The sequence below is a fragment of the Pipistrellus hanaki genome (assembly GCF_964339955.1).
Source record: "Pipistrellus hanaki genome assembly, chromosome: 18".
NCBI lineage: Eukaryota > Metazoa > Chordata > Mammalia > Chiroptera > Vespertilionidae > Pipistrellus > Pipistrellus hanaki.
In genome coordinates, this window is record NC_140520.1 from 12,605,803 (window position 1) to 12,620,477 (window position 14,675).

The window sequence follows — 14,675 nt, forward strand, 5'->3', positions numbered from 1 at the left end:
GTACAATGCCCTTGACAGGAATCGAACCTGGGACCTTTCAGTCCCCAGGCCGATGCTCTACCCAGTGAGCCAAACCAGCTAGGGCAATAGCCTCATTATTTCATTTAAAATGAATTCCTGCCCTGGCCAGGTAGCTCAGCTAGAGGTCATCTCCATATGCCAAAGTTGTGGGTTCAGTCCCCAGTCAGGGCACACACACATAAGAATCAACCCGTGAATGCATACACAAATGGAACCACAAATTGATGTTTCTCTCTCTCCCTCCGCAGTGAACAGTCCCTGTGTGTTTGTGTAACTGCCGTTCGTCAGCAGCGGAATGCACTGATTACGGATTTTGACACCGCGCGATTGCGCGACTTCCCGCCGGCGGAGTCCAAGCTCTGTCCCTTGGGCCAACGGGGCATTTCCTCCCTGCCTGGTGGAACAATGACATGGGTTTAGGAGTCTCGTGACAAGCCAAACCACGCCGCTATCCACATCCACATTCCCGCAACTTCGGCCCTTCCCTACAATTCATCCTCAGGCTTTCATTCCGCCGGCAGAACCCAGTCCCCACGGGACCCACAAAGGCCCCGGCCCCGTTGGCCTTCTTTTCTCTCGGGCAGCCAGCTCTGACCAGTGACTGTGGAGCCAGCGTCCAGACGAGAATCCCATTGGCTCCGCGCTCTGCCCATCAAAACCGCTACGTCTTCGGCTTCCAATCAGACGCAAGTGTGGGCGAGCGCCACAGGGTGGAGGAGGGAAATCCTCTGCAAATCTTGGCCACCCAGGGGGCTCTTCCGCCTTTGTTTTCGAACTCTGCCTTGTTCTCCTTGTAAAATCGATGGCCGGAGAACAGGCGCTCAAACAACCTGTGCTGCACTCACCGCCATCTCTGTCCCGCCCTGAGGCGCCTCCCCAGGAGGATTTGCTATTGCTAGGGGAAACTGAGGCAGGAAGGGCGAGGCTGCCGATGTTTGTCCCGGGTCATGTTCCTGGACTCTCAGCCTCTGAGCCCTCTGCTCCCAGATCCGGCGCCTCTGCCTTGGCTCCCGACTCGGTGCAGCCCACTTTCCTAGTGTCAGGCGTGGGGCGGGGTTTGGCTGGGCCGGTCCAGGATGCAAGATCCTGGAGGGAAGAAAAGGTGTACTGTTTGGGGTGCTGGGCGGGCTGGGCTGGTTGGCAGGGCTGGGAGCTTCAGAGCAGGTAATAACCCGGGGGCCTGTTCGTCTGGCTGAACCACAGATATAAGGACCAGGCGAGATCGCCAGGTAACAGGGGAGGGGGCTGTATAGGTGAGGAAGGGGGATAAATGGAAGAGCAAGCAGACCCAGAATCTGGGGGGGAGGGGGGGGACGACGGGAGGAGGGAAGAAGGGCAGTAGAGGGGCAGATGCCATCGCCCTGCAGATGCCATCCCACCCGACATGCCTCCCTGCAGGATGGATTTCGGAACCCCTGACCTGCTGGATGGATGGCTGGAGCCCCCAGACAATGTCTTAACGGGATCCTTCCTGGAGCTGGGACTCCACTGTCCGCCTCCAGAAGACCCAGGGACTATGCTGCAAGAACAGGGGCCGCAAGGCTGGGAGTCCAGGGGGGCCCATGCCTGTGTGAGTATGTTGAAAGGAAGTTGGGGGGGTGGGGGGGTTTGAAATACAACTCTGAGAAGAAGCCCAAGAGACTTCAGCCCTCACTTGCAAAATGGTCTCTGAGACAGTCCCCCTAGAATAGACATAAACTGTACCCATCCCCATGTCCAAGGACAGAAAGGACTGAAACTGAAGCATGAAGGATCTCGGTGTGATGTCAGGAAGGACTTCCAGAATTCTTCCCCGTGTACCTACATGCCCTCTTCTGACGTAGGGCCTTCAAGAGAGTGAGCCTGAAGACTTCCCGAAGCTCTTCATCGATCCCAATGAAGTGTACCGCTCAGAAGCATCTCCTGGCAGTGACAGTGGGACCTCTGAGCACCCTGGTCGTCAAGACAGTCCCCCTGTCCCCAGGGCACCCAGTTCTCCTGCCCTCTATGAAGTTGTTTATGAGGCAGAGGCCCTGGAGAAGCTGCAGGAGGAAGCTGGGCCGGCTGTAGGGTTCATCTCCATTCAGCTAGGTCAGTAGTGGGACGTGGGAAGGGGACAATGGCCCTTGAGATCCAGCCCTAAGCCCGGGTTAAGGGCATTTCCCCAATCTGTGCCACTACCCAGGCCCTCCTGGCAGCACAGTGTGCCTTCCAGTCACTGTGTTTTCCTTAGATCAGTGGAGCCCACCTTTTGTGATGCCTGATGCCTGCATGGTCAGCAATGTGCCCCTTGATGCTCATGCCCACATCCTGCCCAGAGCAGCCACTGTAAACCCAATGCTTCCCGCGGCCCTGGTGAGTCTTGGGGTTGGTCTGATACACACACATACATACCCGCACACTTTGAGGTAAGGGAGGGGGAAACTGATGCCGAACTCTGTCTTTGCCCTAATGTTTTTGGCATCAGGCCTGAAAGCCAGGGAGACATGGCAATTAATTAATTTTAATTTTTATTGATTTGAGAGAGAAACATCGATTTGTTCCACTTATTTATGCTTTCATGCCTGGTTTTTTATATGTATGTGCCCTGACTGGAGATTGAACCTGCAACCTTTGGCGTAGAGGGACAAAGCTCGAACCAGCTGAGCTATACAGCCAGGGCAGACTTGGGCAATCGAAAAGCAGGAAAGGGTGAGACAGAAACACTTGGGGGTAAGGTGATGACGACTCGCTCGACTCGCTCGGGAAAAGGTAGGGTGAGAGAATCCAGGGGTAGGGCTCCAGAGAAAGGCCAAACCTTGTGTTCATTGTTTGCTCAGCTATTGTCTCAGTCTCAGGTCAGGACGCAGAAATGGGACAGGCCACCTGGGGGAACTGAACTGGTGACTGGGCACAGGGAGTAAGAGAAACCACTGCATTTATGTTTCCACTGGAACAATCGTAGCGGGCACCCACTGCAGGGGGTGACGGGGGAGTAACACATCAGATAACTCCCCAAAGCCGCCTGGTCTGCTTCCTCAGGGGGTGAGGAGGGGAACCTGCCTGTATCCTGGAAAGAACTTGCTGCATGCAGGTTCTAGCCTCCCTGCAAACCCGTGGTTGAAACTGGACCAGCAGCCAAGCCAAGCATCTTAAAATCTTGGGTTGAGCCGAAGCCGGTTTGGCTCAGTGGAAGAGCATCGGTCTGCGGACTGAAAGGTCCCAGGTTCGATTCCGGTCAAGGGCATGTGCATTGGTTGCAGGCACATCCCTGGTAGGGGATGTGCAAGAGGCAGCTGGCCGATGTTTCTCTCTCATCGATGTTTCTGGCTCTCTATCTCTCTCTCTTCCTCTCTGTTAAAAATCAATAAAATATATTAAGGGGAAAAAAAAATCTTGGGTTGAGGGACCTTAAAAAGTTTGATACGTCTAAATCTGACTGTGTATCAAAACTGTGGGGAATTTGTGGTTTTGCTTAATATATTTTTAAGTATTTTTATTGATTTGAGAGAGGAAGGGAAAGGGAGAAATAGAAACATCAATGATGAAGAGAATCATTGATTGGCTGCCTCCGGCTCATCCCCTACCGGGGATTAAGCCCGCAACCTGGAATCAAATCCAGGACCCTTCAGTCCGCAGGCTGATGCTTTATCCACTGAGCCAAACCAGCTGGGGTGGTTTTGTTTTTTTAAATAAAACCTTCTGGGCCTCATTCTCTCAGATTTTTGATTCGGTGGGTTGGGAGGGACACCCCTCTAATATACTTCCACCAAATAGTCACAGACACAAGAAGGGAGCATCAGAAAAAGGCAGAGACAGTAGGAACGGTTAGTTAAAAGCCAAAGACTATCGGGGGCAAAAGCAAATGCAAATTCCTGTCACAAAGTAAAGCAAACATTTTTCAAAAAGGAATTAGAAAGCCAAGTCATTCAGTGGATAGACTCACATTAACCAGACACTATCTACCCTCCCCCCGTACTTCTTTTCTTAGTTCTTTGTCTGACAGGGGACAGAGCTTTCAGTGAAAAGTGGGGATCAGACCCTAGGGGAGAATGGGCCACTGCCCCAGGGAGCTCACTGGGATTGACAGGTGACTGGATAACACACGCTGCCAAACAGGAAGTTAAAAGCTAATTGTGAGTCATTTGCCTGTTGAAGAGTGAACAAACTCTTCCTTAATGAGCTACTCCGCATTCTCTTCAAATACCCCTAACGTTTGGGGAGATGTGGATCAGAGACTGTGGTCAGAGGGTATGACAAACCACCTCTTCTCTCCGGCTTAGCCTCAGGAGGTCCCTTTGGGGATGACCCAGAGCCTGTCTGAATTAAAGTCCCCGCCTCCCTTCATTTCCTGGTTAGTTAGTCCTCAGTGCAAATGGGAAACACACTATAGAAGGCGTGCAGGGCGAGCAGCCTGGGTGCTAAAAATGGGATGATCCTCTTTCCGCTCTCATCTCTTGTGCCCCACCAGCTACCCTGTCAGACCTTGTTCCTGACGGATGAGGAGAAGCATCTGCTGGGGCAGGAAGGGATCTCCCTGCCCTCCCACCTGCCCCTCACCAAGGTAACGTGCTTCCCCAAAGGGCTTCCCAACCCAGCGGCCCACCATGGCTCTGAACAGCCAGGATCCCAGGGGGCAGTTGGGGCACGGGGAGAAGTGAAGGGCCCAGGACTGATACACCTTGCGGCCCCAGACAGAGGAGAGGGTCCTCAAGAAGGTCAGGAGGAAAATCCGCAACAAGCAGTCAGCTCAGGACAGTCGGCGGAGGAAGAAAGAATACATCGAGGGACTAGAGAGCAAGTATGTTTGAACTCCCATTCCCAGCTTGGGGGCCAGGCCTGGGCCCTCTTCCTGACCAAGGTAGGTAAGGCCAGGGACGCACGTAATGGAAGAACCCTGTCCTGCCTTCCCACACTCCTCAGGGTGGCTGCCTGTTCTGTACAGAACCAGGAACTACAGAAAAAAATCCAGGAGCTGGAGAGGCACAACATGTGAGTGAAAGCATAGTGTGCACAATGGGGGGCGGGGGGGGGGGAGGAGTATGCAACATACAGGGGACCATTCTTGGACCCTCGTCCCCAGATCTAACTCATCCTTCCTCCTTTCCCAGGTCCCTGGTGACTCAGCTCCGCCAGCTGCAGATGCTCATCACTCAAACTTCCAACAAAGCTGCCCAGACCAGCACTTGTGTTCTGGTACCACCAGTCTGTTTCCCGTCTCCCACTTCCACCACCTCCTGACTCACTTCCATCCTGATCCCCCTACTCCCAAGCCATACGAATCTTCCCATCCCCAACAGCTCCAACTGCCCTCTGTTCCCTTATTTTGTTGTCCCTACAGCTCAAGTGTCTTCTTGCTTCCTCCTAGATCCTCCTTTTTTCCCTGGCTCTCATCATCCTGCCCAGTTTCAGCCCCTTTCAAGTTCTACCAGAAGCTGGGTCTGAGGACTACCAGCCTCATGGAGGTGAGAGGCAAGGGCAGGGCAGGGCAGGATTTTTGACCTGATGAGCAAGTGGGGTGTCTCCAGGTAGTCAAGAGGTGGGACGGGGAGAGGAGGGAGGAAGGGCCTGTCCTGTCTAGTAATTTCCACCCAAGGGAGCACTCTACTACTGCCCTTTTTTCTTCACCCCACAGTGATTTCCAGAAACATCCTGATTCACAAGGACGTAACAAAAAATTGGGAGACCCCAGAGGTAGAGTCCAGATTGGGGGGGCCACCTGGGGTCAAGAGTGCGAATGGCTCCATGAGGACACTGCTTGAGAAGACGGGAGGGAAGACAGACCCCGGTGGGCTCGTCAGAACCGTGCTACATGCAGATGAGATGTGAGCTGGAACACTTCCTAGCCCACCGCTCAGTCCCATGAGGAACCCCGGGCTCCCGGCTCTGCTTTCCCCTGGGATTCCCACTCAGGGCTCTTTGGCCTCAGGGTTACATCTGGATGCCCTAGATGTCTGTACCCTGAGGCCCAGTCTGTCTAGGTGAGGTGGCACCACAAATACTTTTATTATGTACCTGTGATTTTATTTCTTCTTTGGAGGTAGGGTTGAGGGAAATAGAGGTTTTTGCTGAGAAATAAAGAAATAAACTTTTTTTGCTGAAATTTTATCCCAGAGTTTTATTTTATTTTAAATATATTTTTATTGATTTTTTACAGAGAGGAAGGGAGAGGGATAGAGAGCTAGAAACATTGATCAGCTGCCTCCTGCACACCCCCCACTGGGGATGTGCCCACAGCCAATGTACATGCTCTTGATGGGAATCGAACCTGGGACCTTTCAGTCCACAGACCGACGTTCTATCCACTGAGCCAAACCGGTTTCAGCTATCCCAGAGTTTTAAATAAGTAGAAGAGAGGGAAGATATGTACTTGGTAAAGTGGGGCTAAAGTTGCCACCCCATTTCCCTCTCTGCCTTCATGTCTTCCTGCCCAAAATCAAATCAGAATAGAAAAGGAAAACTTATTTTACTCTTTTTATTCTGCTCATCAATGACCTAGACGAGGAAGATGGAAGGGTTTTTTGTTTGTTTGTTCTCCCAGTCCCCAAAATACCAGGGGCACAAATAAGTCCATTCTGCTTTCTCTGCCGGAGGAGGGTCTTTAAGGCCCAGATAAGAGGGTAGAAGGTAGCTATATGGATTCGATTTGCTTCCGGACCTTTTCCAGAGCCCTTCTGTCCAGCTGTCGCTGACGAACGATGACAAGGCAAGCGAAGACCAAGGCTACACCCATGACAGCCCCTTCAAATTTCCAGAATAAGTGTTGTTCCATCAGAGCAGAGCGGCAGCTGAGGGTAGGAAGAAACAGTTAGTCTGAGGGAAGGCCAGACAGCCTCTCCCTCTAGCCTCCCTTCTCCTTCAGCCTCACCAAGATACAACATCCAAGGGGAAAAGAGAAAGCCAAGGCCAGTCTACTGTGCTCACAGTGTATAAACTCCACTCCAATACCCCATTCGGCTTACTTTCTGGTGAGGTAAGCAGAGCAGGTATTAAACAACCCTACTAATGAGAAGGTATGGCCATTCATGTAGCACTGAGGAGTAGAACTGGGACTTGGAGTAATTTGGCTCCAAATCCCTTCCTCTTTCCAAGGTGCCATCCTGTCTCCAAACCAAGAGGAAGAGGCGGGACTATCGGCCTAAGGTCACAGGAGCAAAGCAGGTGATCCAGGAGGTTTCGAGAAGAGAAACAGCACTTGCCTTTTGAACCCATTCCTCTTAGATAAGCTGCACGTGATTTTCTCCACGTACCCTGTGGAACCACACTCAGGGGTGGTTTTCTGCCAGGAGAGAAGGACCGAAGCACACATGTTAGAAAGGGGCAAGAGAAGCAGGAAGGCTGCTACCCAGAAGGGGCGGGTGCCCGGGTGCTATGGCGCAGAACTGGTGGGTAGCTCATGAGGAGTTCTCATGGGGATGGTGGCGGTGGTGGCTGCACGATTAGGAATATGTGTTAGAAAGAATATTTCCAAAGCCATCTAGGAGAGGCGTGGACAGGTCCCGGAGCCTACTAGGTTAACCATGAACAGGGCATGGTGATTGACTGAAAGTTGCCATTAGCTTGGAAAGAAAAGGGCACGTTTACAGAGGAAGACGAGTTCCCATTTGGACACATACAAGGAAAAAGATAAAAGAAAATGCCAAGGCATACTCAGTAAGTCTTAGGGACTGTGGTGGAAGCGTGAGAGAAGTCACAAGTTTCATTTGGAAGTATCTTTGAGCTCGCTGAGTAGACACCCATGAGCAAAGCTCACCCTGAGGTAAAAATATTGATGGACAAGAAGTTATCGTTGAAATTAAACGGGGGCTGCCTGGCCAGTGCGGCTGGGTTGGGGCGTCATCCCATACACACAAAGGAGGCAGGTTCCCTCCATTCTGGGTCAGGGCACATATCCAGATTTCAGGTTCCACGTCACATCAAGGTTTCTCTCTCTCTCCCTCTCCCTCCCCTCTTCTCTCTAAAATCAATACTTTGGGCATTAAAAAAAAATTAAAAAAATTAAATAGCCAATATGTCCAAGGAATATTGCCAGGATTTGACCCCTTTATGAATCTTGTGATAGACGAATGTGTGAAGAAGGCAACGGCGGGCACCAGGTCACTGTGGGGTGGTGGCAATACGAGGAAATGGTGTCATGTTAGCAGCCTTGGCATGAGCGTGAAGAATGGCCGTGTTCATCCGAGAAATCGACTGCTTCCCTGTGTCTTTCTAGATAGCACCTGCTGTCTACAATACAAAAATCAAGTCTTGTACATTTTCATATTGAACTTTGGTTAAATGAACTTTCGTATTGGTCAAGATAAAAAAAAAAAAAAAGATGTAGGGACTGATTAGATGTGAGAAAAAAATAGGGCGGAAACCGATACTCACAGCCTGGAAATTAGAACACGGGGTGCACTCCTCTGCCACCACGAACTCTTCCACCATCCAGCACGGCAAACTCGAGGTGCTCACTGTAAGGGAGACGCGCCAGCCCCAAATCTCTCTGGGTCCTGCCCATCCCTCTCCCAGCACAATGAACGCCCTCATTCCGCACGGTGCCACCCTTCCCACCTGCGCTCTGGGTTCGTGGGAGAATGTCACACCACAGCCCCGGCCCGGGGCCCGGGGTTCCCAGACCGGCACCCACCTGACAGCTTCTCCTCCCGCACGGGGGCCTCTGCCTGGCTGCGGGACAGGGGGGAAGGGGCAAAGGTCAGGAGCCGGCACACGGGGACCCCTCCACCGCGCGGCCGCGGGACACTCTCCCCATCCCCGAGGGCAGGGACCATCCCACCTCCGCGCCCTCCGCGTGCCCCGGCTCAGCCTCCTCACCAGAGCTGGACGGCGAGCGCGCAGAGCAGCCAGCAGAGGCGGCGGCCCGGGGGGAGGCCGGGCCTCCCCGCGCCCGCAGGCATGGAGCGCTCAGGGTCGCGCTGCCGGGACCGGGACCGGGGAGACGGCTTCACTGATCTCGCGCCTCCGTCACAGCGCCCAAGAGGCGCTTCCCCTGCAGCCCTCCGGGAAGCTCCAGGTCACAACTGCGAAATGCCGGGGGGACCGCAGGTCACATGCTCTCCTGGGAGGTCCCCATGGCCAGGGCGAGAAGAGCCAAGACGTTCAATGCCAGGGCAGTGCGGCCCTAGCAGCCCCTAGCCTCCACTGTGGCTCCCGGCGCGGCCATCTTGCCCTGCGAAGGCTCCCGGGCGCGGGGCCCTGTTTCTCACAGCCGGAGGGGCGGGGCGGGGCGGGGCGGGGCGGCGCAGACGCAGACGCAGGCGCGCGAGGTGCTTGCTGGGCCTTGTAGTCTTCCAGGGTGAGTGGCGCCGCTGACGGCTCCCCGGAATAGAATCTCACAGCGTTTGTGCTGCGCACCGTGGCATTCTGGTCCTGGTAGTCTTTTGTGGGAACGAAGCAAATGGCGGCGAAGCAGTATTCTAGGTTCCTTGCTCACTGGCCTATCGCTTGTTTAACTCATCTGGGCTAGAGGAGCAGCGAGACGTAAAGAAGCACCATATGTCGCACTCGGGACTTTGCACTTTCCTTAAAACTCTGGGAGTTACCATTAAAAATCAGCCTTTCGCCCTCGCCGGTTTGGCTCACTGGATAGAGCGTCGGCCTGGGACTGAAGGGTCCCAGGTTTGACTCTGGTCAAGGGCCTGTGCCTTGGTTGTGGGCACATCCCTGGTGGGGGTGTGCAGGAGGCAGCTGGTCTGCCTATTTCTCTCCCATGATGTTTCTAACTCTATCCTTCTCCCTTCTTCTCTGTAAAAAATCAATAAAATATATATATATATTTTAAATCAGCCTTTCTGACACTCTTACCTGTCTCATTCTTCCCGCCCAGTATGGTCAAAGGGAGAAGCTCGGTTGGCAGTCCAAGGGCTTTCTTCTCTCTCCTTAAGCAGGAATTACCAAACCTTCAGTGTACATGCAGCCTCTCCCTGCCACTGGGCCCCACTCAGCTCTACTCAGATGTCACCTCCTCTCATGTTCAAAGATCCCAGAACTGGCCCTTGAATAACCGCATCAAATGTTCTCAGCTCTCTCTTGTTGCTACATAATGCGCAATAAAAAGAGCTTAAGCTTTGAAGTTCCAGCAAGTGTTCAGTCTAGCTACATGACTTTAGGACTGTATCTGGCTCTCAGTGTTCTGTTAAATGGAAATGCAAACGTGCGTTTTCTTTGTGTTTGTTTTCGAGATGCAAATAAAATGTGTAAATACTTATTCTCTATATTGCCTCACATTTCTGTCATACTTTTAAAAAATATATACTTTATTGATTTTTTTAAAGAGAGGAAGGGAGAGGGATAGAGACTTAGAAACATCGATCAGCTGCCTCCTGCACACTCCCCACTGGGGATGTGCCTGCAACCAAGGTGCATGCCCTTGACCGGAAATCAAACCTGGGACTCTTGCTGAAGCCGGTTTGGCTCAGTGGTAGAGCGTCGGTCTGCAGACTGAAAGTGAAAAAATATACTGTGTTCATGTGTTGGTAGAATTAACATCATTAAAATGTTCATACTGCCAAAACCGGTTTGGCTCAGTGGATAGAGCGTCAGTTTGCAGACTGAAAGGTCCCAGGTTCGATTCGGTCAACGGCATGTACATTGGTTGCGGGAAATCCCCAGTAGGGGGAGTGCAAGAGGCAGCTGATTGATGTTTCTCATCGATGTTTCTAGCTCTCTATCCCTCTCCCTTCCTCTCTGTAAAAAATCAATAAAATATATTAAAAAAATAAAATAAAATAAAATGTTCATACTATCCAAAGCAATCTATAGATTCAATGCAATTCCTATTGAAATACCAATAGTATATTTCACAGATCAAGAACAAATACTAGCCGAAATTGGTTTGGCTCAGTGGATAGAGCGTCAGCCTGCGGACTGAAGGGTCCTGGGTTTGATTCCGGTCAGGGGCATGTACATTGGCTGTGGGCACATCCCTGGTGGAGAGTGTGCAGGAGGCAGCTGGTCAATGTTTCTCTCTCATCGATGTTTCTAGCTTTCTATCCCTCTCCCTTCCTCTCTGTAAAAAATCAATAAAATATATTTAAAAAAAGAACAAATACTAAAAAAATGTATATGAAAACAAAAAAGACCCCGAATACACCTCAGCAATCTTGAGAAAAAGGAACAAAGTTGGAGGGATCACAATACCAGATATCAAGTTATACTGCAAACCCACTGTAATCAAAACAGCGTGGTACTGGCACAAGAACAGGCATATAGACCAATGGAACAAAACAGAGACCCTAGAAATCCACCTGAGACATATGCTCAATTAATATTTGGAAAAGGGCCGGGACCGGTTTGGCTCAATGGATAGAGCGTCGGCTTGGGGACTGAAGGGTCCAGGGTTCGATTCTGGTCAAGGGCATGTACCTTGGTTGCGGGAATATCCCCAGTAGGGGGTGTGCAAGAGGCAGCTGATTGATGACTCTCTCTCTCATCGATGTTTCTAACTCGCTATCTCTCTCCCTTCCTCTCTGTACAAAATCAATAAAATATATTTTTTTAAAAATATTTGAAAAAGGAGGTAAAGGCATATGGGTGGAATCAAGACAGTCTCTTCAATAAATGGTGTTGGGAAAATTGAACAGATACATGCAAAAAAAAAAAAAAAATGAAACTAGACCACTAACTTACACCATACACAAGAATAAACTCAAAATGGATAAAAGTCTTAAACATAAGCCATGAAACCATAAAAATCCTAGGGAAAAAAAAAACAAAAAACAAAGGCAGCAAAATCCCAGACATCTCTCTAAAAAATCAATAAAAGATATATTTTTTAAAAATGTTCAAAGTCACCAATCATCAGAGAGATGCAACTTAAACGACAATGAGGCATCACCACACACCGGTTAGAATGGCTGTCATCAACAAATCAACAAATTGCCCTAGCTGTTTTGGCTCAGTGGATAGAGCATTGGCCTGTAGAATAAAGGGTCTCAGGTTCAATTTCCAGTCAAGGGCACATGCCCAGGTTTCGGGCTCAATCCCCAGTAGGCCAGTAGGAGGTGTGCAGGAGGCAGCTGACTCATGATTTTCTCTCATCCTTGATATTTCTTTCTCTCCCTCTCCCTTCCTCTCTAAAATCAATAAAAATAAATAAATGAATTAAAAAAAATAAATGAAAACTTATCCTCAGGTGAGGATTGAAAAGAAAACAAATCAACAAATGACAAGTGCTGGGGAGGATGTGGAGAAAAGGGAACCCTCGTAGTACCCTGCTGGTGGCAATGCAGACTGGTGCAGCCATTATGGAAAACAGTACGCAGTTCCCTTCAAAAAATTAAATATGACACTGCCATTTGACCCAGTGACCCCAATTCTATGACTATAGTCTAAGAAACCCAAAACATCAACTGGAAAAAAATGTATGCACTCCTATGTTCACAGCAGCACAATATACAATAGCTAAGATATGGAAACAGCCCGTATCTTAGTAGATGAATGGATAAAAGAAGTTGTGGTACATTTACACCATGGAATACCATGCAGCAGTAAAAAAGAGGGATCTCTTACCCGTTGAGACAGTATGGAGGGACCTGGAGAGTATTACGCTAACCAAAATAAGCCAGTCAGAGAAAGGCAAGTATCGCATGATCTCAATTCATATGTGGAATATAACAAAAACAAAACAAAACAAAAAACCTGATGAACAAAATAGATTCAGACATAGAAGCATGGAACAGACTGGAATCTCAGAGGGAAGGTGGGGGTGGGTGGAAAAAGATCAACCAAAAAAACTTGTATGCATAGATGCATAACCCAAGAACACAGACAATAGGGTGGTGAAGGCCTGAGGGGGGCAGGGAGGAAGAGGTCAATGGGGAGAGGGAAGAGGAAAAATATATAACCTTCAACAAAAAAGATTAAAAAAAAAAAAAAAAGGCTTGTTTCCATACTTTTCCTTGTTAACTCTGCTCTACATTCTCCTTCCCCAACAAGTCTTTCTAGCTGAGTGACCACAGCTGCTCCCCTCCCCCACAGCCCTAAAGGCTAACACTTTATTTTGGAATGAACAGTATCTATGATGCTACATCCCATAAATGTTGTCTTCCCGTCAGACTTAAAGCTGGCTTCTCAAGAGCAGGAACTATCAGACTATGGGAAGATCATTGGATGAGAGTTGGAAAAACACACCACACAAAAACAAATAAAACCTGGTGAGGGCTGAGCTTTAATTTGTGATTATTTTTCCGTTATGTTATTTGTATGTGTCAATAGTCGTATGTTACAGAAGGTAGAGTGTGGACTTTTCCCCCAGTAGTTTTTAGCTTATAATAAAAGTTTTTGCTGAAGTCTAGTATTGTTATTTCTTACCCATTTCCTATCATGTTTCATAACTAGCTGTGAGATCCTGTAAGATCTCACTTCCAATAGCCAAAACAAGCATCTCAATAAGGTCTCTACACGGAAACTAAATTTAAAAAATACATATGATGATATCGACAGTGTTTCTGGGATTCTGAAAATGTCAAGGATTTCCTTAACCTTGAGCAAATTAAACTAGCTCGCAGTTGAAAACAAAGCTCAAACATAAGCCAAAGCCACAGAGGACATTGCCCCATGGAAGCTTGGATACTTAATACATTTATCAAATTATTATACACATTTATCAAATTAATTTCTAAGTTCTTCTCCCAGTACTATCAGAGTTTTTTCTTTTCTTTTTTTAATCCTCCCCAAGGATATTTTTTCATTGATTTTTAGAGAGGGAAAGACAGAGGGGAATACTGATGTGAGAGAAACACAATGATTGACTGCCTCCTGCATGTGCCCCCAGGAGGGCCCTGGCCAGGGAGGAGCCTGCAGGCAGGGTGTCTGCCATTTACCGGAATCGAACCACGGACCCTTCTGTCTGCAGGCATACGCTCTATCCACCAAACTGGCTAAGGCAGACTTTTCTGAGTGTTGTCTTTCACCAGCAGAAACAGTTGCACAAAGAAGGCTTTGCTGATGACTCCAGATTGTACGTCCACTGCTGGCTTGTGGATTTCCTTTGTTATTTATTTATTTATTTTTAAATATATTTTATTGATTTTTCACAGAGAGGAAGGGAGAGAGATAGCTAGCTAGAAATGTCGATGAGAGAAACATCGACCAGCTGCCTCTTGCACACCCCCTACCGGGGATGTGCCCGCAACTAATGTACATGCCCTTGACCGGAATCGAACCTGGGACCTTTCAGTCCACAGACCGACGCTCTACCACTGAGCCAAACCGGCTTCGGCTGTTATTTATTTTTAAAAAATATTTTTTATTCATTTCAGAGAGGAAGGGAGAGAAATAGAAACATCAATGGTGAGAGAGAATCATTGATCGCTGCCTCCTGCATGCCCCACACTGGGGATGGAACCTGTCTGTAACCCCAGTCTGTGCCCTGGCTGGGAATCAAACCATGACCTCCTGGTCGATGGTACAGGTCGATGCTCAACCATGACGACCTGGTCGATGGTAAAGGTCGATGCTCAACCATTGAGCCACACTGGCTGGGTGGGTTTGTGGATTTCTTAAAAACTTTGAACATCATAACCGTGAATAAAAAAGCTTCTAACAGTATTTTGTCCTAACCAAATCTGACATTTTAATTGTCCTGATAAAAGAGCAATTCTGTGAGACAATTTCACTGTTTAAAGAAAACCAACTGTGGCCCTAACCAGTTTGGCTCAGTGGATAGAGCATTGGCCTGCGGACTCAAGGGTCCC

General features: G+C 49.3%; 2 protein-coding genes across 4 annotated transcripts; one reads left to right on the plus strand and one right to left on the minus strand.

The window, feature by feature from the left end:
- Positions 1-1,084: 1,084 nt before the first annotated feature.
- CREB3L4 (cAMP responsive element binding protein 3 like 4) lies at positions 1,085-6,080 on the plus strand. Of its 3 annotated transcripts, XM_084865697.1 has the most exons (10): positions 1,085-1,250; positions 1,420-1,591; positions 1,845-2,091; positions 2,234-2,355; positions 4,451-4,543; positions 4,674-4,780; positions 4,903-4,971; positions 5,091-5,175; positions 5,348-5,444; positions 5,615-6,080. In XM_084865697.1, the coding sequence occupies exons 2-10, from the start codon at positions 1,421-1,423 to the stop codon at positions 5,806-5,808; spliced, it is 1,185 nt and encodes a 394-aa protein (XP_084721823.1). In that variant the 5' UTR covers positions 1,085-1,250; position 1,420; the 3' UTR covers positions 5,809-6,080. The 3 variants fall into 3 exon arrangements, with proteins under 3 accessions (XP_084721823.1, XP_084721821.1, XP_084721822.1); XM_084865695.1 differs by having other exon boundaries at positions 1,159-1,250; positions 4,451-4,971; XM_084865696.1 differs by having other exon boundaries at positions 1,159-1,250; positions 4,451-4,780; positions 5,091-5,444; positions 5,615-5,752.
- Positions 6,081-6,440: 360 nt separating this feature from the next.
- On the minus strand, positions 6,441-9,195 carry JTB (jumping translocation breakpoint). The gene is made up of 5 exons (XM_084865699.1): positions 8,794-9,195; positions 8,609-8,646; positions 8,350-8,432; positions 7,179-7,258; positions 6,441-6,767 (listed from the first exon to the last, which is right to left on the minus strand). Exons 1-5 carry the CDS (start codon positions 8,874-8,876, stop codon positions 6,611-6,613), a joined length of 441 nt encoding a protein of 146 aa, XP_084721825.1. The 5' UTR covers positions 8,877-9,195; the 3' UTR covers positions 6,441-6,610.
- Between the last annotated feature and the right edge of the window lie 5,480 nt (positions 9,196-14,675).

What these genes read in the sequence shown, in the direction of transcription:
- CREB3L4 (XM_084865695.1), top strand. Translation starts at nt 1,421, where the DNA reads ATGGATTTCGGAACCCCTGACCTGCTGGATGGATGGCTGGAGCCCCCA. An exon ending in GAGCTGGAGAGGCACAACAT is followed by an intron (nt 4,972 to 5,090) that starts GTGAGTGAAAGC and finishes CTCCTTTCCCAG; the next exon opens with GTCCCTGGTGACTCAGCTCC. An exon ending in AGACCAGCACTTGTGTTCTG is followed by an intron (nt 5,176 to 5,347) that starts GTACCACCAGTC and finishes GCTTCCTCCTAG; the next exon opens with ATCCTCCTTTTTTCCCTGGC.
- JTB (XM_084865699.1), bottom strand. Translation starts at nt 8,876, where the DNA reads ATGCCTGCGGGCGCGGGGAGGCCCGGCCTCCCCCCGGGCCGCCGCCTC. An exon ending in GCGCTCGCCGTCCAGCTCTG is followed by an intron (nt 8,647 to 8,793) that starts GTGAGGAGGCTG and finishes CCTGTCCCGCAG; the next exon opens with CCAGGCAGAGGCCCCCGTGC. An exon ending in AAGAGGAATGGGTTCAAAAG is followed by an intron (nt 6,768 to 7,178) that starts GCAAGTGCTGTT and finishes TCCTACCCTCAG; the next exon opens with CTGCCGCTCTGCTCTGATGG.